We start from the raw sequence: 24,829 nt of genomic DNA on the forward strand, positions 1-24,829 counted from the left end.
ATCCAAAGGATAAGATAGCTTTGAGCCCCCAGACCCATTCCAGGGTGTGCATCCCCTAGAGGGCAAGGTGGATTCCCTTGGGGGCCCCAGCAGGGATCTGACCCACTGGTTAGATAATCAAGTAAACAGAAGGCCAAGGAGATGAAGGGCCAGCCCACTGCCTTTGTACACAAACCACTTGTTACACACATTAACACTTAATGTCCCAGGAACCCTTGGGCTGGACTCTGGAGTGATTTGCACTGCATGACTATGGACACTGGCTCCAGACCACAGAAAAGCAAATTCAGTCTGAGATCTGGACAGGAGGATCTCAGCACAAGGGATGAGGCCCAGAACAGCGATGACTACCTTCGCTGGAGACTGGCCAAGCAAACGTCAGGTGAAGCCATGTCAGCCTTTCAGCAGGCTGAACCAAACAGGTAGACACAAGTGTGGGCAAGGTCAGGTCTATCACTTGCCAGGTGTATGCCTTTGGTAGTGGATGACATTTTTTTCTTGGACAACCAACATTCATTCCACGTCCTAACAGTACCCCTAATTTCCTTTGAGACACGTCTCAGCTTTGTCATCACTGGCTTAGTGACCGGTTTTAGGATGGTATAGGACCCTATCAAGGCCAATGAGACATAAGATGCTTACTGCAGCTTCTGTGAATAAAGGACTCCCCTCTCCTTAGAGAGCCTCGAAAGGGTGCCCTTCCATTCCTGGTCAGCACTGTGTGAGAATGACAGGTCTGGAATCATGGCAGCATTCTAGTCCTACATAAGGGGACAAGCCACCTTGTAGAGCCTGAGGATGAAGTCACAACTGCACAAGATAGGGCAGCGAGAAACAGGAATGCTGAGGCTAACCATGTTGGTGTTGCTGGGACAATCCTAACCTCAAGACTGCACTCATATGGCATTTTCAGTTACATGAAATTTCACTGATTAACCCAATTTGATTTTTCTGACTCTTGCATCCAAGATTATTAAGTGATGGTATGATACCACTTACCTCAAAGATCTTTCATTTCAAAGTACAAAGTTTGTAGGTGCTAATGTGAAGGGTTATTACTGTCTGCCCTCCACTCACCATGCCCTTGGATGCTAAAGATAGCTGGAGATTCCAATTCTCCCTCAGGCTTTCTCCAACCCCTTCCCAATCAAACAGGTTCACAACTTCCAAACACATCATTCAGAAGTTTTTAATAAACAACTTCATTATAAAAACTTTTTTTGAAAATGTAATTCTGTAAAACATTGAAAAATCTACTTTAACAAAGATAGGCCCTGTGCATTTTCTAATGGCACTTATATTTTACAATTAAAAACCTTGTTTTATATAAAGCCAAAAATACTCCAAGAGGTTATTCACTGTGTTTACAAAGTGCTAGAAGGTTTCTGTCTTGTATTTTTCTCTCTTTAAATAATCTGGCATTACGAAAGAGTGGCTCCAAAGCCTTAACCACTGGGAGGGAGGGAGGTGTATGAGAAGAAATGGTGTTTCAGTTCTAGTGCCGAATATTTATTAATAGGTGGAGAGGAGCATTATGGGGAAAATCAGCTAAGGAAGTCAGCTTACACCTGAAGAAACTGAACTGGAATACGTCTTCCAAACCCCTCCACAGAGGCACTAGATTATCATGGTGGATCCTTCTCCTGTCAGAACCAGGACACCCCTTTTTCTCATCCAGTGGTGAGGTCACAGCCAATTCCTTCCACAGCAGGTTCAGAGCTCCAGGAGAGGCCAGGTTGGGGTCTCAGAGGAATCTGGACTTTTCTGGCCATCACCTGCCTAAGGCAAATTTTCTTATTACATAAATATCCTTGTTAAAAAGCAAAATATTGATCCTGTACAATATAAACTGTTAAAAAAAAAATCGTGCTTAAAAACAGCTCCTAGATAAGAGGGGAGGTGGAGGTGGGCGGAGAAAACAGCTACCAAAAACGGGCTCAGGGATTTAAAGGGTTACTAGGGGAAAGTTTAGGGGAGTGGGAGGATTTCAACTTAGGACAATATCTACGAGCAAAAAAGTAATCACACCTGCTTCCCGGATTTCCATTAACAAAATGCCATTTGTAAAAGGTTGAGGAAAAAACTCATTGGTGTTCCTTTCCCTACCTCTCACCTCTTTAAGATGTGCACAGATCCTCTGAGCTGACACAGCTGGGCATGCTGCCCCCTGGCCCCTAGGACTGCACTCACCCTGACCAGCTACTGTGCAGTGGGGAGATGCCTGCCACTGTTTAGGGCAGCTCATTGCTGACAGAGGTTGGAGGTGGTGGGGAAAGGGGACATCACCCCTTTTCCTGGTCCCTGTTGAGTCTCTGCCAACATGCCACGGCTCCTGTCCTGGACAGAAATCCCTAGGCTCTCACGGCCTCAGTAAGGGTACTGACGTTGGTTTGGTACTGAACGTCGGATAAAGTTACTCTTATCCTTTGAACAACCAGGCCAATAAGGTCTTTTTTTTGTTGTTTTTTTTGTTTGTTTGTTTTTTAATTTGGGGAAGGGAGGTTTACAAGAAATGGCTGTGTGGCCCTGGTCCAAAAAATAAAAGGTGAAGGCAGATATTCCTCTGCACCAGCAAAGTTCACAGTGATAGGAAAATTCCTTGTAGAGGGTGAGGGCACTGAAGGAAGAGAGGAGGAACAGGTTGGAAGAAAGGGGAGGGGAGGAGGGGCAAGGCCCCAGTTACAAGGTTTTAAATAGTTGCTTTGCCTGTCCTATGAGTTTCCCAGAATCACTAAAGGGGGAGAATTTAAGGAAGGGACAGGAGAGAGCAGACAAAGAGGAGAGGAGTCCTCTAAAAGCCCAAGACTTTATAGTCTGTGGCCAGAGGCCCACTGCCTCTGAAAACGAAAGGTGCAAGGAAGGCGGCAGGGAGTGGGTGAAGGTTGCTGGGTCTAGTGATGAAGACCAGAGACAACAAGGAGAATGGCAGCACTGAGGCCTGCTTGGATCCTCACACACCATTTCCTATACAAGAGTCCCAATAACATGCACAGCATGCAGGAGGTGACTGCGTACCAAGGTGGACGCTTTTAAAAGTAAACCTTAATTAGTCCCTGGGACTCACTGAAATGAATTTTTAGAAAGTAAATCACTTAGTCTGATTCTAATCTTGCCAGACATCTTTATATCTGGTTTTGTGGGTTTTTTCTAAAGGTATCCCAAGCTAGCCTGCCTAAATTAAAACATGTTTATTCACTCCACATTGCTTCCAATCAAGGGCCAGGGAGCTACATTTTAAGGCTTTCACCTCAAAGAAAGAGTACTGGCCTGGGCTGAAGCAGAAGCCTAGGTCTTGGACCTGCTCAGTTCCTGATGATAAACTAAAGTGATTTCTAGACGGAAGCGGGAGAGGGGGAGAACTGTGAGGAGGCTGAGGCAGTTCCTTGGTAGTTTGTCCTGAAACCCTAGTGGAGAAGCCAGTAGAGGCAGCTACTGAGAAGTGCCTAGAAACTACTGGCTGCATCTGTAGGAGTTAACAGTAAAGAGGTAGAAGTGTGTTTCTGAATCAGAGTGGGTGTCTCAAGAGGGTCCCACATTGGTGGTCCCTGAGCTGCCTCCCTTCGACGAGTGGGAAGAGTGAAGCCCATGCAGAACTGAGATGAAGCAGGGATGGGGTTCAGCTGGGCAAGAGCTGTGCTGTCCATGGCAGGGAGCCCCACAAGTCAGAAGAGAACTAATCATGTTGCAAGAAAACTTGCTCCGTACTGGGGGCAAAACGGAGGGGCCACAAGAGGAAGGTGGAAGTTCTTTGATGGAGAGCAGAGAAGCCTATGCACAGTGGCCCTGAGTCCATGGGGACTGCAAAGTGGGAGAGGAGGAACACTGTGGATAAGGAAAAAGTCTGGTATGCGAGGAAGGACGTATGCCCACAGGTTAGGACTCAACCATCTGCCCAGTCCTTACTTTCTGAAAACTCTTCTTCCAACAACTCCACAACTTCCTGGAAAAGGGACAGGTAGGAGACAAATGAGGGGTTCACGCGCTCTCCTTTGCTATCCACACCAGCCTAGGACCCAAGTCCCTCTTTCCAAGACTAATTAACAGCTCATGATGTTTAGGGTGGGGATTAGGAAATGGGGCAGGGGTGATACAAGTAGGCATGCCTTTCATTTCTTGCCCTCTCCAGTTAAAAAGGAGGGTGAGGGGGTCATGATGTACTTGGAGAAAAACAGAATTGCAGACCTGTGAGAAAACTGCTCCAATCTTCTCGCCCGTCTCCAGTGGACACTGCCGAGGAAGGCAGGACAGACACAGTCACGGAAGATGGCAGAGACTGAAGCAGTCCAAAGTCAGTTTATTTCCCCACAGGGGAAGAATGTGACCTCAAGTGAAGATAAGTCAGCAAGACCCGACTCCGCCTTGTAAACAGGACTCCAGTTAACACCAGGTACCAAATGGTTCCGGCTGGTGCCAACTGGAACGGACTGGTGGGAATGGATTCACGGTGTGTAAACAATGTTCACTGCAATCATTCTAAGGCTAACAGCTGAGCAAGGGAGGTGAAATGGTGTGTCTGAGGCGACTGTGTAAACGGTACCGTTGCTGGAAAACACTGACTGAAAATGGAGGTGTTAGGACAGGAGGGATGGAGGTGATGGGGAAGAACAGGCCCTCTCCTGCCCGTTGGTTGGAAGCAGGCGATGGACCCTCTGCAGAAGGGCCTGACCAACTGCTGTGGGGTCTGCAGGCTGGGACCAGAAGGCGGGCTTCTTGGGCTATTTCTCTCGAGGTCATCCAAAATAAAACCCTCTGTGTCTCCGAGACCTCTCCCTTCTCCAAAGGGAAGGAGGTTCTGACACTTTGGAAAGGGAGAGGGCTAAGTGTGGCTCCCGATTCAGATAAAAAATAAAATAAAAGTAAAAATACCTGAAGTCCTATTGTATGAGATCTTTTCATGGGGCTGGGGCTCAAGGCTCCTCTTGGAACTGATCCTGGAGCCCAAGCCCCCAAACCAAGTGCTCCATACAGATACTGGAATTTTTTCTTTTTGAACCCAGCTCTGAAAGCTCAGCTGCCTTCATGGGGGATGCAGATGGGGTGGGTACGAGGCTCCCTGATAGAGCCCAAGACTGAGCTGAGGGCCTCCGTGGGGCTACTGGAATGCCTGGTGGAAACGAGGCAGGGTGGTGGTGCTCAGGCCGGAGGTGAAGACAGGAGGCAAGGAGTGCAGAGGCCCAAAGTTCAGTGGTCCCCCAGCTCCTGGGGAATCCTGAGGCTGAGCTTGCAAAGTGGTGAGCAGGGGCTGTGCCTCAGCCTGGGAGTAGCCCATGACCAAGCCTCCTGTGGCCCCAGGTGGGTTACACGGGGGCAGGTTGAGAGGAAGAAAGCCCAGTAAATGGGAGAAGTCCACATTAGCAGCGCAGAGGGCCTCAGAGAGGTTGGCGGGGCTCTTGGTGAGCAGTGCTTCATCTAGGAGGGCCGCAGCTGCCGCCGGCTGAGGTGAGGCGGGCTGGGGTTCAGCGGATGAGAGAGACAGGCTTCCAGGAAGCTCCGCCAGAAAACTATCCACCTCCACTTTGGGCAATTTGTCGGGCAAGTATGAGGTAGATCCAAGCTGGTATTTTGGAGGAAGCTGAGCTGGGGAAGAGATAGGTGAAGATTCCAGAGGGTAGCTCATACCCATGGGCAGCGTGTTGTGCACCAGGGAGTGTGGCACGCCCGCACTGGGCATGGTGGGGATGTGGGCACCATACATGCCCATGGGCAACATGCCAGGGAAGGCCTTGGCCCCCATCACGTCCCGAGAGGCCATGCACAGCACAGGGCTCAGCTCTTCCTTAACGTTGACTGTGGAGCTGCAGCTGAGTAGGCCTAACATGTCCACTGGCTCTGTCTTGATTTTGAGCAGCTCCTGCGAGTGGCTCTTCTTGACATGACGTGTCAGGTGGTCTTTGCGGCCAAATCTCTGGGCACAGTACTGGCACAAGAAGTCCTTCCGGCCTGTGTGTACCACCAGGTGCCGCCGCACATCCTTACGAGTATAGAACCGCCGGTCACAGTGGTCACAGGGGTGCTTCTTCTCTTTGGCACCGCCTGCTACCCGGCGTGAGTGGGCCTTCAGGTGCTCTAGCAGGGCCTGGGTACTCTCGAAGGTCTGCAGGCACACCTTGCAGCTGAGGTCACCACTGCTGGCAGCATGCATGGCCAGGTGGCGCCGGTAGCCCAGCTTTGTATTGTAATTCTTACCGCACTCAGAACAGTGGAGGGCCTCTTTGTTGGGGTCGTGGGTCTGCAGGTGGTTCCGCAGATGGTCCTTGCGGTGAAACATCTTATCACAGTACATGCACTGGTGGGGTTTCTGGGCTGAGTGGGTGGCCATGTGCCTGGAAGTAAAGGTAGAGGATAGAGGAGAAAGAAAGGAGATCACATGGGCTGGCCAGACAACTGAGTTGTCCATTAACAGGGAACTAAACACAAAAATTATGGTAAAGCCATGCAGTGGAATGGAATACCAAGATATCCTCACACACCTGCAAATCACATATGTACTGCTTCTTTGCAGCATTGATTTTACTAGCAAAAAAATCAGGAACAACCTAAATGTCCATTAATAGGGAACTGGTTAAATAAATTACTCTAAGTCCATAAAATGACTTAGCTTTTAAAAAAATAAGACAGCTTTACATGCAACACAGGTAACAAGCTCCTAAGATATAGTAAGTGGAAAAAGGTATGAGACAGACTAACGTGTACAGAACGGTACTATGCATGAAAAGAGGAAAGATATATGTATGTTTGCTTGTTATGTGCTTAAACTATTTCTGGAAGGACACACAAGAAACTGACAACACTAGCTGCCTATGGGGAGAAGAAATGGGCAGCTTTTATGGGTGTGATGGAGAATTTTCATTGTATACCTTTTGGTAACTTTTGAATTTTGAATTACATAAGTGTATTTCCTTTGCAAAAAAATTTATTTAAAAAAATTTAAATGATACAATAAAGGGAAAGCGGAATATATCTAACTTCCTGATCTGAAACAATCTCCCAAGATATAGAGAGCCAACTCAAAAAAGGAAGTTCAGGATAGTGTAATATAATCCCCTGTGAAAATAAAAAGGGAAGGGAATACACGTCTGAATGTCTCAGCAAGGATGTGCAAGAAACTGATCCTGCTGGCTGCCTTTGTGGAGAACGGTGGCTAAGTGTGACAATTCATTTTTCACTGCATGTCCATGTGAACCGTTTAAACTGTTTGTCATGTAAAGTGGCAACATTTAAAAAAATGTTTTCATAATATGGCACCTCAGTGTCCCTTGGTTTACCTGCTCTTATCTGACTAGAAAACAGCTCAGAACCCAGGAATTGCAATCCAGAGCTCCACAGTACATTCAGAATCAACTCAACAAGACTTTGGGGTCCCACTGTTTGCAAGCCCTGTGTGAGCTGTGTCATCAACCTTGTTCTTAAGAGCAGCCCCCCACCCCAACCAGTCAGTAAATGGCAGAGGCTAAATTTAAACACAGACCTTCCTGAAACCTGGGTTCACTCAGGTATGTCACTGCTGTCTCTAGCACAGTACCCAGTGATCCTTTCTACCTGGAGGGTAGAATCGTACCCATTACCCTCATGCTATGTGTGAGTGCTCATACCTATGAGAGTTACTATTAATCTCTTGTGACATAACTGACGTAATATATGAGAGGGAGATGCTGAGTGATCCACAGTCCATTTCCCCCATTTTGCAGGTGAGGAAACCAAAGCCCAAAGAGGTTTATTAATTCGCCTAAAATCACAGTGACTTGGAGTGGTCAGAAGCGCCTGTCTCCTGGACCAGGACCTTTCCTGCAGCCTCCTACTGACACTCAGACTGTCACCAAGAAAGTCTAAGAGGACAACCCCAACTGGAATCCTCCTAAAACACAGGAGCACACAAAATCAAAGCATTCCTGAGAACCACAGAACTGTCATGAGGGCAATCCTGGTCACACACTACCCTGTTTGGTACCCATTTTAGTTCCTTCCTATCAACTGTTTTCCAGACAAGGAACTGAGGCTTTCTGTGGTCACCTTGTTCATGTAGTTACTTGTTTGATGTCTGTCTCTGCTGTTAAGACAGTAAACTCAGGAGGGCCAGCACTCCCATCTGTCTGGCTCACTCATCTGTCCCTAGCACTGAACACTGTGCCTGGTATGAAGCAGGAGCTCAATAAATCCTAGTTGAGAGACGAATGACTGTGCATCAGGCAATCTATCTCATTGGTAAAGGGCATGTTCATGTTCTTCTAATGGAAAGGCAAGGATAAAATCAAGGTTACTTCTGAGCAGGCCCCCCTCCCTTCAAAGTAGGGGTTCCTGGGCTTTTAAGTTTCAGGAAAGTCTCTAACTCAGAGGACACTAGGGACTCTACAGAGACCTAAGTAATCATCTAAGTGGCAGGTTGGTTCAGTAGAAGAGGCACTGCAGGACCTAAGAAGCTATATGACCTTGGGTAAGATACTTCTCCACGCTTAGCCTGCACTTTAAAATTTACAGATTGCACCAGAGGGTCTCCTTTTCCTTCTAAACTTCTAAGACCGCTTCTAATTTCTGGCTAATATTCTCACCATTACCTGACACAGGTGGGGAAAAGTAGGACAGGCATACCTCAGAGATACTGTGGGTTCAGTTCAGACCACTGCAATAAAGTGAGTATCACAATAAAACAAGTCACATGAATTGTTTGGTTTCCCAATGCATGTAAGTTATATTTACACTATACTGTGGTCTATTAAGTGTGTAACAGGATTATGTCTTAAAAAAACTGCATAAAACTTAATTAAAAAGTACTTTATTGCTAAAAAATGCTAACCATTATCTGAGCCTTCAGTAAACCATAATCTTTTTGTTGGTGGAGGGTTTAAAATACTGTGAGAATCACCAAAATCTGACAGAGTAATGAAATGAGCAAATGCTGCTGGAAAACCAGGCCAACTTCCTTGACTCAGAGTTGCCACAAACCTTCAATTTGTAAAAAAAAACAAACAACAAAACATAGTATCTACAAAGCGCAATAAAGATGACGTACGCCTGTACTGAAAAAAAGATTCAATCTAGTTTGTTCATGATTGTCTGATATTGTACCCATCAGATTCTGATGTTTCAATAAAAAATACCACCATTATTTCTACTGAGTGACCTCAAATGGTTGGCGTTCAGAGTACACTTATGGGACAAATTAACCTCTATTCTTCTGCCACAGAAAAAGCCCCACACTCGGTGGAGTCTCTCTGGCTTTATCCTCTGGGAACCTCAGGGCAGGGAGAGGTATGGGAGTGTCACCTACCTATACAGCTTGTACTTGGAGGCAAAAGCCTTGCCACAGTGCAGCTGAGGGCAGCTATACGGTCTCTGCTCTGGATGGGGGAGGCTGTGAGGCCTCAGCTTCTCCCCATTTGAGAAAGGTGTCACCGAGATTTCACATTGGCACTTCACTTGACTCTCCGCCTCCCGGCCCCGAGGCCTGGGAACTAGTTTCCAGCCCACTTCCTCCTCCTGCTTTGCATCTTGAATCCAGGGGGGGACGCTGGTGAAAAATGTGGTCATGGCAAGGCTAATGGCGAAGGGCCATGTTATTGAGAAAGCCTCCCCATCAGCTCCACAGGGCTCTCTGCTCTGTCACAGCCTCCAACGCAGCCTTCAGAAAACAATCTCTTCACCTGAAACATCAGAACACCTGGTGTTAGGGAGCCCAATACCATGAAAACATGGGCTCTGGAGGCAGACAGATCCCCATTCCACCCCAGCCCTTCCACTTAGCAGCCATGTGACTTTTAGCCAGTTACTTACTTCTCGAGCTGTTTCCCCATTTACAAAATGGGCTTAATAATCTCCTAAAACATAAGGATGCTTTGAGGATTACATGAGATAATAAATATAGAGCATTCAGGAGAAGGCTGGGCACCTAGTATAGGAAACAGGCTAATCAGAGGAAATAAAAGCCCTAAACTCCAAACTTTACCTTCTAACTTTACTTTTACATCATTTCTACTAAATTTAGAGATAGCAGCACCTCCTCCTCCTCTTGTTTACCCTACCTTCTCCTCATAGAAGTGTTAAGGAGCAATAAAATGCCCAAAAGGAAACAGAAGAGAAGGGAGAAGCAGCCTTTTCTTAGGAAATTGACACCCTGCAAAGTCAGCCCCTGCGCCAGATGTGTTTCTTAGCAGTGCATCAGCATCAAGAGGTTCTGTCTGAGAAGGCAGCTGCAGACTCAGCATTTCTACTAAACCAGTACTGGTCCCACCCTGCCCTCCACCACTACTCTGGGTCTCTTGGGCTCAGGGCTCAGGCCACACTTCTCTAACGAAAGCCCATCCAGCACTTAAGGTGTTGAGTGGCCCCTCCTACAGACCCTCATACTTCATCTCTCCATGATGAGCAGGTAACACACTTGCGTTAGAACATAGGCTCCACCACCAAACTCTGATTCTTTGAGAGTTCATATCATATCTCTTTCATCTCCATACACCTAGCATTTAGAAAAGGACTTTCAACTTTCTTTTAGATGAGTAAATTAGTCATTAAATGCAGGTTGTTTCTCATAGGCTAACATGCTCAGGAAGTTCTGGTTTAAACTGGATTCCAAAGTTGGGAGCCAATATCTTGAAGTCTGATCCTTTCTCTTGGATTGGGAGAGGGAGGGTGGATGGAGCAAAGGTGATACAACTTCTTGCCTGACATCAACTCAGAGGAAGAGAGGATGGGCGTTACCATAATGATTCTCAAAAGGGGGACAACAGACCCATGTTCACACTCACAAGAACATCACAGATTACGAACCGCAATGCAACTTGCTACAACAGGGGGATTTCCTTTGAAGAGGTCATGCCAAAATGTGGTCATGAGGCTTTTCCATGTAAAGGGAGCAAAGCGGGTATCTGGGGATTGTCCACGAGAATCTAGGGAGGGCTCCAACCACACAAACTAGCTGTGGGCCAAAGAATGCTTGCTCAGCTCATTAGCACCTGCTGCTTACAGTGACCATTCAACCAACAGGCTGGCCCTGAACGAGATGATGGGATCAGCGGGTTCACGCCCGAGAGAGCTTTGCTCATCATCAACATGAGCTATGTCCTGTTCAGGAACCATTCCTCTTGTTGAAGAAACACTGCAATGTAATATGATAAACATTTCCCCATCACAAATGGAGATTTGCCTAGAAAGAGCTGCACAAAGGTGGCTGCATTTTGCACGAGTCACATGCTAGCACTAAAAACTAGTTCCACTTGAGTCTTCGAGTCATCATGGCATAGTTGCCTGCTGCATGATAAACCTCAAAGGCCTCTGACGTCTGGCTTTCATTGTTTAAGTCCCCTCCTTCTTCGAAAGGGTGGAATTACCTGTTTATAATACCAGTGATTACCAGGCAGCTTGGAACTGGGTTGAGAGCGAGCACAAATTTGAACACCTAGTTTGGAGGGAATTTCCCCTACCTTCAAAGTCAAATTCTGTTCCCCCTTGGTATCTGAAATCATGCACCTCAGGCTCTGGGAAGTTGGGAATGGCAGCCAGAGGGATGCAAGCTGCATCAATCTGGCTGCTGTGATAGGGGAGCCTAGCCCTGGAAATTCCACACAAACTCAGAAAGAGAGCAGTACATCCCCCACCTCCCACACATCCACCTCATCTATTCTCCTGAACAAGCACAAACAAGACACAGCAGTTTAGTATGCTGCTACTGAAAGAGTGAGTAATGGGCTTCTAGGAAAGAGGCTGGTGGTGGCTAAGAAGGGCTCATGAGGCTGTGCTGATAGAACCAAAGGAGGAAGGCAGCAGCCATGTGCTTGCCTTGATCTGCATTTAATGGGGCTGTGGCTGTGGTGTTACCTTAGGGACCCTTTTGGGAATCTAGTTTCTCTCCCTCTGTCCTTTGTCTGCAAACTCCTCTTATCCAGGAAGATTCCAGGGCCTCTCCTACATTATTCCAAGGCCTATTCCTTCAGACTTTTTCTTCAGCAAAACTGTGAAAGAATTCTGCTTCTCTTTCAAAGCTGCTCTTCTGGTCTCACATTCTAACCTTAACAACTCTAGAAGCTGACAGAACCTGTTCCCATAAAACAAACACAATCAATCCCTCCCAGTTACTGGTATAACTTGCTATATTTTCATCCTAAGATTCCTTCTGGCACCTGATCTGAAGAGGGAGGTATTGTGGAAAGAACCTTGGACTTGCTAACAGAAAGAGCTGCCACTTACTGTCTGAGAAACCACGGGCAGGTTACTTTGTTTCTCTGAACCTTGGTTTCCTCAATTTCTAAAATAGAGATTTATTTCTCTTACCTGTAAAATTCTCATGGAAGATTCAGTGAAGCAGTATTTTTGAAATATCCGACAAAATGTGTGAATACAAGCAGTGCTGTCTCTGAGATCTAAATTGTGTCTGTTCTCTACAAAGGGCCTGAGTAATACTTTTTTTTCTTTCCCTTAATGTTACTTCTCAAGCTTCAGAGTTTCCTTCCCTTCTCAACATCTCCCCAGAATGCAGCCTTCTCCTTTTCCCTCACAATTAACCCTCAGCAAATCCCCCCGGCCAGTCCCTCTACTTTAGCTTACTCCAGCACCAACCATATCCTGGGCCAGTGTTCTCTTACTTTAGGAGTCTCTTTTTTTATTAAGGCTCCATACCCCCAATACAAATGCCTACTAAAAACTCTGTATGGCCCTCTTTGGAAGCTGAAAGGAGACAAATTGCTCCCCCGTCTGTCTGTCTTCTGCTGTGTGCCACGATGCCTCTGATGAAACTATAGTTTTTATGGTGTTACATCATCTCTATAGAAACTGCGTTCTTTCTCCATTATTAGCCTGTTTCCTCATCTGTAAAACTAAAAATACTTACCTCACAGGCTTGTTATAAGGATTATTCTAGTCAGGTATGCAAAGCGCTCAGCACAGGGCTTGGCTTGCTCTAAGTACCCAACAAAAGGCACCTATTATCTTTGCCTTTGTGTTGAGTTGCATGTTCCCACCTTCTGCTGCCACAGTTGAATTCTCCCAAACCTCCCCCCAAAACTTGAGAAATAGCCCCCCTGCAGCCAGGAAAGGGTTAATCTCTAAGTGTTCTTAACTAGAGAGACCCACAGAGGATTAACAGCTCCACTTCAGTGACTACCCTAAAATAGCTTTTATCCCTCCTGCCCAAGAGCTACTTGGGGATCTGAAGAACTCAATTCAACACCTGCCGAAGAGGAAACACACCCAGGAACTTTCCTTGGAGTGGACAGAATCTCCTCCTAAGCAGAACCCAAAATAGCAACTGGGAAATTATAAATAGACTTAGAGATTTAAAAAAAAAAAAAAAGGTCCTGACCTGGGCACCAAAAACAAATCCAAAAGACACACTGACTGGCTGGAAAGCAGAAGGAAAGGGGGGAATAGGAATAGCTGCCCCCCTCACTCTCTCACACACTCCCGAGTGGTGGGAGAATTAAATTACAGGGAAGCTGGAGAGTCTCAATGACTTGCATCATTCCAAGAGACATCAAACAGGATTAACAGGGGTTGGATTTACTCTCAGGCTGCTAGTTCCTCTGTTAGCGTAGATGGGCCCTCTTTGGAGTCCCTTTGATGCACTATTTCCTCTGGTTCCCGCCGCCTCCCACTCCTGAGGAGGCCTTGAGCAAATGGCAGCAACTCACTATAGGCCCATTTTCACGAAGAGGAAACCTGGTTAGACCCCCAACCCCAACCTGGTTAGACCCCCAACCCCAACCTGGTGGCCTCACCCTGGGTGGTAGGGTTAGAAACCCAAGGCCTGACACTTTCAGAGTCCCAGGGAGACAGGTGGGGAAACACACACAAGCCAGGAGACAGGTACACTTGTAGGTGAAGGCACCAACAAATTCCCATACCCGAGGTCTCCTTATCCTGCACTTTACAGGTCTCTTTCCCCCAACAAGTTGGGGGCATAGCCTGGGATAGGATTTGCAGGGAGGAGCCTAGCTCCTGGGCAGTTTCTAGACCACCGCCTCGCGTAGGGGGAAAGGTTAAGTGCCCCTGGGGCTGGGAAGGCTGGGGGTGGATGGCTGCCGGACCAGGGACAGAAATTCAAGAAGTCTGGAGGAGGTCTCAGGGATAGGAGGGAGGGAGGAGCAATCAAGTTATCTGGGTCTCTTAGAGACCCCCTGGCAAAGATGTGGGGGGAAGATTACAAGGGTTGGAGGATTCCAGGGGCTGAAGAGAGTCAGAAACTAATTCCCTGAATTTCAGAGTCTCAAAATGGTACTGTGTGGAAGCTGTCTAGGGTTTGGGAGTAAAATCGCAGAGGAGGGTACTACGGGTAGGGCTCACTTGTGTTCCCTAGAACCAAATATTTGGAGGAAGTCTCAAAAGAGGTTATGTAGTTCTAGAAAATGAAACAGAGGGGAAGAAGCGGACTATTAGGAGCAGGGAAGGGGGTTATGTGGGTCCGGGTAGGCGTGTCTGAGGGGAGGGAGCAGGTGCAGCTTATCTGCGTCCCCCAGACCCGGGTCCCTGGTAAGGTCTGCAGCGCGTTATCTGGGTCTCCAGGGAGGCTGGGGATCGGGAGTGGGGGACCCTCAGGGTTGCGTCTCCAGGTCTCGGAAGGGAAGGGCCAGTGGGATTTCTTCGGGTCCCCCAGACCCAGGTATTGGGGTCGGGAAGTTTTCGTCACCCTGGGGCCTATCTGAGCCCGAGTTGGCGCTGAGGGGGCCTCGGGTCGGGGGTGTGGGCGACCGCGCCGAGCGGCCCGCGATGAGGGGAGCCGCCGCTCCAGGTGCCGGGCGCGCGGGCGCAGCGAGACTGCCTCCCGCCCCGCTCCCTGCCGTCCCCCGGGGCCCTCGCCGGCACTCACCGCGCTCAGGGCCCCGCGCTGCGGGCCGGGCCGCGCTCGGGCTCCGCCAGGCCCGCTCAGGCCCCGGTAGTGGCGGCGGTCGGGCCATTGTGCGGTGCATTGTGGGAGCCGCGCGAGCAGGGGCTCGGGCCGTGGAGGGGGCGGTGCCGCGGACTCTCTATGGTCCCGCCCGCCTGTCGGCTAGAGCGGCCGGGGCGGCGCGCGGGCGGCGCGCGGGGACCGCCGGGAGCGGGGCGGACGCTCACTCCAGTCCACTCTCCGCCTCCGCGCTGCGGCGCGCGCGCGCGCTCCGGAACCGATATGGGCGCTGCCGAGTGGGCATCGTCGCCCTTGCTGCCGCGTGTGTCTCTCCTGCTGCTGCTTCTGCAGCTTCCGGGGCTGTCGGCGGGCTCCTGGGACCCGGCCGGTTACCTGCTCTACTGCCCATGCATGGGTAAGGCCTCCCGAGCCCTCTGCTTAAATGGGGAAACTGAGGCCCGGAGAGACGAAGCCACTCCTCTGAGGCACTAGAGACGCCTTGACAGGTCCAGAAAAGGACCCCAGCGCGGGACAAGGCCTGCCCCTTGCCTCTCTACCCCAGTTGCAAAGACACTGAAGGGCCTCTGTGTCCAACTTTCCATTTGGCAGATGAGAAAACTGAGGCCGGGAGAGGTTATGTGTCTTGCGCAAGTTCTAAGCCAGCCCTAACTCCGGTAAATGGTGTTAGTGGGTCAGGCAGGACTTTATGTCACTGACCCATCGCTAGCTCTGGGCAATTCTTTAATTCATTCAACAATTATTTATAGGGCACCTACTCTATGCCCAGCCCTGTTTTCTACTGTGAGGATGCAGGATAAGACACAACGCTACACGCACTTGTAGAGCTTTCATTTTAGTTGGGAGAGACAGACAATAAAAGCTAAACATAAAAATAAGTAATTTCATAGTATCTTAGAAGAGGATGAGTGCTATGGGGGAAAAATAGAGCAGGATAAGGGAGAATCTAAAAGCTAGTTGAGGGGTGAAATTTAGATGGAATATCATTGTTAAAGTCATTCCTTCTTAAACTCTTCCAGGCTGCTGAGCATGATGGTTTGGCCCTCTGCCCATTGTCTCACCACTCCCTTCTCCCCAGCCCCTCCAGCTGCAGGCAGTTATCCTGTTCTGCAGCCTGTGCTATTCCCTCTGCCTCGGACACCCTCCTCTTCCCTTCTGCTGGACCAGTGCCTTCCCATCCTCAGCCCACAGCTTAAATATCACGAGAAAGGACTTCCCTGACCTCAGCCCAAATAATCTCCTCCTCATTGTTCTGCATCACTAAACTTTTTCCATTTCTCTCTGGAACTTATCAAAATTTATCACTATTTATTTGTATGTTTAATGTCTCCCTGGCTGGACTGCGAATGCCTTGAAGACAGAGACCTTGTCCTCCTTGCTCACTCCTATATCCCAGTACCTAGCAGAGAACCTGACACATTGTGGCCTCTCCACAGTATTTGTGGAATGAGTGAACAGATGCCATGCTGGGGATAATAAAAAGAATCAGAGAGGGTCCTTGCACTTGAGGCATTCACAGGCTGAGGAAACAACCGGTACAAAGGCCAGGAAGTGGGAAAGGATATTCTAGGAAGAGGGAAGAACCACAAGTAACTCAAATCCAAGATGGGAGGCAGAGGAGGGAGACTGAATATGGCGAAGGGGTAGTGAAAGGATCCCGGTGAGTGAGGCATCAGAGTTCCCCCTTCATGTGCAGGTGAGAGGAAATAGAGGTTGAAGGGCACTCTTCGCTAATGGAACAGCAAGAACAAAGGCATGGGGTGGAGGTGGGAAGTATAGAGCATGTTTAGGAAACAGCAAGGAACCTCAAGTGGCTGAGGCAGAAGGGGCATGGCCTGAAGGGCCTTGATATTCAGACCCAGGAGTCCAGACTTGATCCCATGCTGCCAGCTCCCCTGGCTCTCCTGGGTGTCCTGGCCCTCCCCACCCCTGGCTCCACATCCTTTCTGAGCCTTGCATGCCCCAAGCCTCAGATGCCCCAGGCCTCACTTCACCTGCAATATACCATCCAGGGCGCTTTGGAAACCAGGCTGATCATTTCTTGGGCTCCCTGGCATTTGCAAAGCTGTTGAACCGCACCCTGGCTGTACCTCCTTGGATTGAGTACCAGCATCACAAGCCTCCCTTCACCAATGTGAGTACCATCGCTTTTGGTCCCTGTCCACCTTTCCCCAGTCCTGCTCACCTCTGCTTGACCCCAAGTCCTTCTGTAGGCTTTATCTCCCATGCTTCTGAGTTTGCCTTGTCCCCCACCCAGAACTGTCTTCCCTGGCTAACTGGCTAAGGTTTACTCAGCATCTGCTGTCGGCCAGGCCCTATTTCTGAGCACTGCATGAGGATTAGCTCTTTTCCCTCTCATTGTATACCTGTGAGGAAATGGGTTTAGAGAGGTTAGGTAACTTACCCAAGCTCACACAGCTTGTGGGTAGTAGGCTGGAATTCAGGCCCATGTCTGCCTGACTCCAGAGCCTGTGACCTCAACCTCAAGGCTCCATTTCCAGGCCTGGTTGGTCCCACCCATTGGTCAAAAGTGATGGGTGCTATTAGTAGTTTTGAAGGAGAAACTGAGGCACAAGTTAGTTAATAACATGTCTAAGGCACAAACCCAAGCAGTCTGGCACCAGCACTGCCTCTCACCTCATCGGGGGCCCCTTTAGTATGGTGATGCTCAGCACCCTCTAGTTTCTCGTGTATTCTTTGTGTCTTCCATGGGTCCTGTGCCAGTCTCTGTTCCCACTGTAACTCCAGGGGTCTAGTAGTAGAAACTGAATTAACATTTAATGAATTGACTTTGAAAGTTTTTTTAATAAACTTTAAAAAAATTATATTTAGTATGTACAGAACACTACTTCATTCTTACAGCCTTTTCTCTGCATAGGTTTTATTTTTTTTTTCTATGTATGCTTGTATTTAGAGAGGTTTTTAACAGAAGTTAAAAACCAGAGTACCTGAGATCATAGCCTGGCCTGGCTACTTACTAACCCTATAGCCTGGGCAGGCTGCTTGACCTCTTTGTGCCTCAGTTTCCTCGTCTTTGAAATAGTCTGGCAATACTTGTTGCCACCTCCCTTAGTGAGTTAGTGACTGTGGCATGCCCTGAACGTTGTATGCCTCCCTCTTAGGATCAACTGAGCCCGTGAGTGTATGATGCTTAGGACATAGAAAGTCCTCAGTAACCAGGAACCAGGTTGATGTTCTGATATTTTTACACTCACAGTTGAAGTTTAGACATGGCCTCTTCCTCTCCCTCTGGCTGGCTTGCCTTCGTTGTCTTGCCTTCTCAACTTGGAGTCTGTGCAGAGTCTCCACTTCTTGCTTTCTGCAGGTTACTCAACCCACTCCAATTGGGCTCCCCTTCCCCATGGGGACTGTTCTCACAGAGGTCACCAGGTATCTCAGAATTGCCAAATCCAGGGGTCATTTCTCAGTCTTTATCTCAGCTGACCTCTCAGTGGCATCTGACCCCATGGGCCTGTCTCCTTCCTGAACTTCCCCCCTCCCCTGGCTTCCAAGACACAGCCTGTCCCTGCTTCAGCCTGACCTCTCAGCATTTTCCTCTCTGTGCTGTATCAGGGGCTCCTCTCTCTCCACCCACTGTTTAAACGTTGGTGTGTCTCCTCTTTCTGTTTGCTTATTAGCTGTGTGACCTCAGGTGAGTTATCTAGATTCTGTCCACCCAGATTTCTTCATAAGTAAACTGGAGATGGTTATATTCCTGCCTCTTACAATTAGATGGTCAAGTCCATGAAACACGATGAGTATAGCACCAGGCACTAACTCAGCACTCGGTAATAATATTAGTTGTTTTTACTACCATTATTTGCTTTGCTATAAATCTTTGTTGAGTCTGTGGCTTTCATTATTCTCCACATAGCGCCCAAATTCCCGTATGGCTCGGGCTCTCCTCTGACCACAGGCCTAGTGTTTCTAACTCCTAGGCCCTTGAAGTCTACTTGGTTGTTCCACAGATATCTCAAGTTCACAAAGCCAGAACTGAAGTTGGAATCTTTCCCCTCAAACCTATGTTACTTCCTGTATTTCCAGCCTTGGTTTATGTCACCTGCATTCACCTGGATACCAAGCCAGAACCTAGAATGCCTCCCTTTACTCTCTGTTTCACCTTCTTTTACATTTTCTAATCTGTCCATGCTTTCTCATCTTTCAGACTTATGGGAGATTCTTAAAAATACATGTTGAACAAATACCTGAACGCATCAAAGGACCATTGCAGTAGTCTCCTAATTCCTCTCCCTCTTCTTATCTTACCATCAGTACATTCTCTCTTCTGCCACCAGAGTGATCTTTTGAAAAAGCAAGTCTCATGTTATTTCTGCTTAAAATCCTTCAGCAAGACCTCGTTGCTAATAGTTTAAGGTTCTCACCAATGGCTCATGCAGGAGGGGTGCGGTGGTTAAGTTTGGGAAATTATATTCTCAATTCCTCATCCCCCCAAATTTGGAGATTCAAAATACCATTAACATATTAAAGGCCCTGAGAAATCCTGTAGTAAAAAAAAAGCTGCTTAGCATAGCATTTCCCAGACCTGTTTATTTCTGGAGCCTTTTTATTGCAGAACCCTTTACCCACCTGAACTAGTGGAACATGCTTGGGAACTCTGACCTACAGGATAAAGTTTAAATTTTATTTCATGGTGTTCTAAGAAATTTTCTTAAGTCTAGAAAAATACAGAGATTAATACAATTACCATCCGTGTATCCACCATTAGCAATGATAATCATTTAACATTTTCTCAGCTTTGCTTCATCTTTTCTTGTTAATAAAAGAAGTTGAAGGTTACAGATAGTCGTTAAAAGATAAACTCACTCTTGGCTCCAGGCTAATCCTAGTCCCTCTGCCCACCCACAGAGGGAATCCACCATCATGGATTTAGTGTCTTTGATGTGACTCCTTCCAAGTTCTTTCCTGTACTGCGCCCACTGTGGCACTGGGCATCCTTGTATCTATCTCCTCGTATGAAGCACAAGGACTTCTCAAGAGCAAATGCCTAGAGGTAGAAGGAGCATTTAAAATTCTACCAGATGTTGTAAGGGATTACATTCTAAATTAGTTGTTCCAAAAATGTATACTTCTACTAATGTTGGGAAAATGCCCATTTTCCCACATCCTTTTCAACAATTAGAGTTAAGCTTTTAAATTCTTGCTGGTCTTATGCATAAGAAGTGGTGTCTTGTCATTGTAATGTGCTTCTTCCTAATTACCGGTGAGCCTGCACATCTTTTGAGTGCTCTTTGGGTTTTCTTTGCTGTGAGTTGTTCACTCCTCTCCTTTGCCCATATTTTCTCTTGCATCATTTGTCTTTTTTCTTATAGATCAGCAGGCATTTTTGAACAGGAGGGATATTTCTATATGTTCTTTAGTTTACAGATGTCTTCTCCCAGCTTCTGTCCTGACTTGGTGTCTTTTGCCAAAAGTTTTTCATTGGCATGTAGTCCAAGCTGCCTGGGTCTTAGAGTGTATGGTTTTAATCAGTGTGTTTGAAACAGCCACCTCTCCTTTTCCCTCTTTTCCTGTAGCTCCATGTGTCCTACCAGAAGTACTTCAAGCTGGAGCCCCTCCAGGCCTACCATCGGGTCATCAGCCTGGAGGACTTCATGGAGAAGCTAGCACCCACCCACTGGCCCCCTGAGAGGCGGGTGGCATACTGCTTTGAGGTGGCAGCCCAACGAAGCCTAGATAAGAAGACATGCCCCATGAAGGTGGGTCTTGTGGGTTGGGGGGGCCCTTTCTGCCCGTTCCAGGCCCTCTAGGCCTCTGAGACACTGTGTCATGGCAGGATATGGGGGAAGGCCCCAGAAGGCCTGAGAATAGAAAGATGGGGACTTAAATCCCATTTCTGGCATTTGTCAGTGGTGTCACTTTGGCCAGAGGACGTTGCTTCCTCTGCACCTTTATTTCTACCTACAAAATAAAGATCCCAGTCCCTGCTCTGTCTCGCTCATAAAGTATCATGAGGGTCTGGTGTAAGAATGCTTGTAAACTATAAAGTTCCACATCAGTAATAATAACTAATACTCACGTAGCACTTACTACGTGCCAGGTACCATGTTAAGAACTTTCCACATATTTACCCACTTAATCCTTAAACTGCTCTGTGAGGAAAGTACTGTTAATATCCCCATTTTATAGAGAGGACACTGAGTGCAACAAAGAGAGGTTCAATGTTTTGCCCCCAAATCATATAGCAAAAAAGTTGTGGTAATATGACTCCATTGTCCACCCTCCTAACTTGTATACTTTCTTGCTTCTCAGCAGATAAATGAGAAGCTATTATATTTAGTCAGTAGAAGTTTGTAAGTTTCTGGTACTTTCGGACTAAGATAATCCCTAATATATCAGTGCTTGTGCAAAAGTCTGGGAGAGTGGTTGGAGTGGCCATGAAATTTGAGAAAGATCTCGCTTACAGCCCCAACATTGCCCTCACTTGCTGTGTGAGCTTGGGCAAATGTCTTACCTTCTTTGGGCCCTGATTTCCATCTTGAAAATAAAGGCATTAGATTAGCTGGTCTTGAAAGTCTCTTGAAGCTCTCACTTAGTGCATGGACCCAAATCCTCCTCAGACCTCCACCAGTGCTGCAGAGTCAGTGTGATATGGCATGTGAGCAGGAAAGATTCCTTTAGACACTGGTGAACACTTCCTGATGGAAACCAGACGAAGCTGAGCAGCCTTCCTTAGCCCCCAGCCCAGGAATTACATGAAGTGACATTCCTACTGGGCCACCATATGAGAGTATTTTAGCCTGAGTCAAATCTTCCAGGGTTCCCCCAACACAATTCCTTGGCCCCATCCCCCACTGGCTTTCCCTCCCCCTCAGTAAGCCTTTGACTTCTCTCTTTCTACAGGAAGGAAACCCCTTTGGCCCGTTTTGGGATCAGTTTCATGTGAGTTTCAACAAGTCTGAGCTTTTTGCAGGCATTTCCTTCAGCGCCTCCTACAAAGACCAGTGGATCCAGAGGTACTTGGAGGGGGCAGCGTTGTTGGGTTTAAGTGAGGGTTGTGGGGCCCATGGGCATTCAGCAACTCCCTGGCCCTCTCCCCCTCTACCACACCCTGATGTGTGAGACCAGAGGTGTGGCTGTTCTGTCTTTTGAACTTGGGATCGTGTGTGATCTGTTCCCATCTCAACGCCTGACATGGTGGGACGTTGACCTGCCACGAGGTTGAGCAAGAGTTTATCAGCCGATAAAGGATGTCATAAAAAGAATATTGTGCAGTCACAGGAGTCTATTTCCTCCTCTAGGCGTGAGAATCACTCCCCTGTTACCTTCCCCTTCACAAGGTGAAAATTGGAAGCAGCTTCTAGAGAAGAACAGCTTCAGGTGCAGGCTGAGGAATGATGTCATCCTGATAATAATTGGATGTGCTTTATTAATGGTGCTCCAATAAGCCCTATTTTATTAAAAAAAAAAAAAAGTAGGTTAGCAGGGCATAGGCACAGGCTGTGAAATATTTATAGTGTCTGTCACGTATGAGACATAGTGCTCAAAGGCCAGAGGTAATATATAGAAGTGAGGAAGACCTAGTCTCAGCCTTCAGCTAGCTACAGTCTAGTTATGATGATGACACTAACATAGAACACTTGCTCTTGATGCTATTGTGGCAAGAAAGAGCATGGGCTTAGAAGTCAGACTTGGGTTGGGAGCTTATGAACTTGGCGTTTAGTAAGCCAAAAATAGACTGATGCAGAGGAACGAGCATAGGCTCAGGATGAGACAGCCCTGAGCTCGCACCCAGCCCTGCCTCTACCTCAGATGGCCCTGAGTGAGCCACTTCAGCTGTCTGGCCTGAGTTTCCTCCTTGGTTTGATGGAAGGAGCACTGTGGCATCTGCCTTCTAGTGTAGAAAACAGATGGCACATAGTTGGAGGCAAACCAGTGGTACCTGTTATTATTATTCACATGCTTTATTTAAGCTTTTGAGAAATTTCACGAAGTGAGTATTATGATCAATTTCCATTCGAATTGTGTGAGGGCTTGGGAAAGTTTGTGCCTTGCAGCTGCACTTTTGGGAAAGGAAGACTAGTAGGGAAGATGAGGTCCCTGGAGGTAGTTTGAGAGAATTAGGGCCACCTGGGCAGCTGCATCCTTTCACTCGTTCCTTCCTTCCTTCCATGCATATTTAAGAAGCACCTCCTGAGTGTTTAGGACTGGTGTGGATGCTGGGGATACAGGCAAGAATAAAGCAGATAAGGCCCCTGCCCTGATGGAGCTGAGTCTAACAGGGGAAATGATGAATAAACTTTTACATATGATAGTTCCAGGAGACATAGTGCTGTGAAGGACATAAACTAATGATGTGTGAGTGGTGGACAGAGACCTGGTCTTTGTTGGCTCAGGCTGCTGTAACAAAATAACACAGACTGGGAATATAGCAGACATCTACTTCTCACAGTTCTGGAGGCTGGAACATCCAAGATCATGGTGCCAGCATCATCAGGCTCTAGTTAGGACTTCTAAGACTCAGTGGCTCAACAATAATTTAGTATTATCTCTCAGCATTCTGTAGGTTGACTGGGCTTAGCAGGGCAGGTCTTTCTTTTTTTTGTTTTTCCATTTTCTTTTTTCTTTGATCCATATTAAACATCTGATTTCTTAGAATGAATACTCTTTAGGATCCTACCCCATTTGGTGTTTTTTTTAATTTTTTAATAAAGAAGCAAAAAAAATTTACTTATAATCTCACCAACCTGCCAAAAAACTGTTAAAGCTTTGATGTATATACTCCCACCCTTTAAAATGTGTATATATTTTTATACATATACATACATACTTGTACATAACTTAAACTGAAATGTTATATATAGTTTGTAATTGAGTAATTAACTATCTTCTGAAGAGTAATTAATATTTATTAGGTTAGTAGATATTGCTGGCAGGATCAGTTCTAAACATGTAAAAATATGAGATTAAAAAAATGATTACTGGTATGTGTGTATTCATGCCAATGGAGTGTGTGTGAATTATTTATTTATTTTAACCACTTTTTAAGTGTACAGTTCAGCGGCAGTCAGTATATTTACAATGTTGCATAACCGTCACCACTGTCCCTCTCCAGAAATTTTTCATCACCCCAAAGAGAAACTCTGTGCCACTCATTAAACAATGACTCACAATTCCCCTTCCCCAGCCTCTATTCTACTTTTCTGTCTCTGAATTTGCTTATTCTAGGTTCTTTGTATAGGGGTAATCATACAATATTTGTCTTTTTGTGTCTGGCTTATTTCACTTAGCATAATATCTTCAGTGTTGTAGCATGCATCAAAATTTTAGACCTTTTAAGGCTGGTAAATAGTCCATTGTATGTATAGACCATATTTTGTTTATCCCTTCATCTGTGGATGGATACTTGGGTTAGCTGGGCACTTCTCGCTTGTGGTTTCACGTGGCGGCAGTCAGCAGTCGGTTGGGACTAGAGTCATCTGAAGGCTCGACTGGGCTGCATGTCCAAGAGGGACCCCTCATGGCTGGCAGGTGGTGCTGGCTGTCATCTGGAAGCTCAGCTTGGGTAGCTGGCTGGCAAGTGTACTCTTGACCTCTCTATGTGGCTTGGACTTCTGCCAGCATGGCAGCCAGGTTCTGAGAGGGTGTAGCCAGGGAGTGAGTGTTCCAAGAGACAGAAGGTGGAAGCTGCCGGCTCCCTAAAGCCTGGGCCTGGCAACTGGGACAATATCACTTCTGCAAAATGTTATTGGGAGGGAACATACAGCCCACTCAGTGGAAAGAGACTCGAATTAATCTGCTACATGGGACAGGAGATTGGAGAAGTGGGCAGGGGTCAGACCATGCACAGCTTTGTGGGCCCTGGTGAAGTGATCTGATAAGAGGACTGAATGCTTTGCAGAGATGGGTTTGAAAGTGTATATATTTTAGACGTTTTCTAAAATAGTGGATACTTGCTTGCTGTAGGAAATTGTCTTTTGGGAGCAGGGGCATGAGTGTAGGGAGAATGGCATTAGAAGGGGTTAAGCTCTTCCCTGGCTCCCT

General features: G+C 47.2%; 2 protein-coding genes across 9 annotated transcripts in view; one reads left to right on the forward strand and one right to left on the reverse strand.

Annotated features, from left to right (window-relative positions):
* Positions 1 to 1,173: 1,173 nt before the first annotated feature.
* PLAGL2 (PLAG1 like zinc finger 2) lies at positions 1,174 to 14,940 on the reverse strand. 2 transcript variants are annotated; one of them, XM_074347118.1, is made up of 3 exons: positions 14,792 to 14,940; positions 9,266 to 9,638; positions 1,174 to 6,323 (listed from the first exon to the last, which is right to left on the reverse strand). In XM_074347118.1, exons 2-3 carry the CDS (start codon positions 9,523 to 9,525, stop codon positions 5,093 to 5,095), a joined length of 1,491 nt encoding a protein of 496 aa, XP_074203219.1. In that variant the 5' UTR covers positions 9,526 to 9,638; positions 14,792 to 14,940; the 3' UTR covers positions 1,174 to 5,092. The 2 variants fall into 2 exon arrangements, with proteins under 2 accessions (XP_074203219.1, XP_074203220.1); XM_074347119.1 differs by lacking the exon at positions 9,266 to 9,638 and having other exon boundaries at positions 14,792 to 14,909.
* A 48-nt stretch (positions 14,941 to 14,988) lies between these two features.
* Positions 14,989 to 24,829, forward strand: part of POFUT1 (protein O-fucosyltransferase 1) — a 32,522-nt gene continuing 22,681 nt past the window's right edge. For 5 of the 7 annotated variants that reach the window (XR_012500594.1, XR_012500595.1, XR_012500596.1 and 2 more), the window contains exons 1-4: positions 14,992 to 15,224; positions 16,840 to 16,961; positions 20,362 to 20,544; positions 21,689 to 21,801. Coding sequence is in view for 2 of the 7 variants with exons in the window: in XM_045521053.2 (XP_045377009.2) it covers positions 15,092 to 15,224; positions 16,840 to 16,961; positions 20,362 to 20,544; positions 21,689 to 21,801 (551 nt within the window). In the remaining 5 variants the exon portion in view is untranslated. Of the gene's footprint in view, positions 15,225 to 16,839; positions 16,962 to 20,361; positions 20,545 to 21,688; positions 21,802 to 24,829 lie in introns of all 7 variants that reach the window. The other 2 variants (XM_074347121.1, XR_012500597.1) reach the window with 2 other exon arrangements.

This window comes from Camelus bactrianus, chromosome 19 (genome assembly GCF_048773025.1).
Source record: "Camelus bactrianus isolate YW-2024 breed Bactrian camel chromosome 19, ASM4877302v1, whole genome shotgun sequence".
Classification (NCBI taxonomy): domain Eukaryota; kingdom Metazoa; phylum Chordata; class Mammalia; order Artiodactyla; family Camelidae; genus Camelus; species Camelus bactrianus.

Coding starts and splice junctions, on each gene's coding strand:
- PLAGL2 (XM_074347118.1), bottom strand. CDS start 9,525: ATGACCACATTTTTCACCAGCGTCCCCCCCTGGATTCAAGATGCAAAG. Junction 6,324..9,265: donor TCCAAGTACAAGCTGTATAG/GTAGGTGACACT, acceptor CTTTACTTCCAG/GCACATGGCCACCCACTCAG.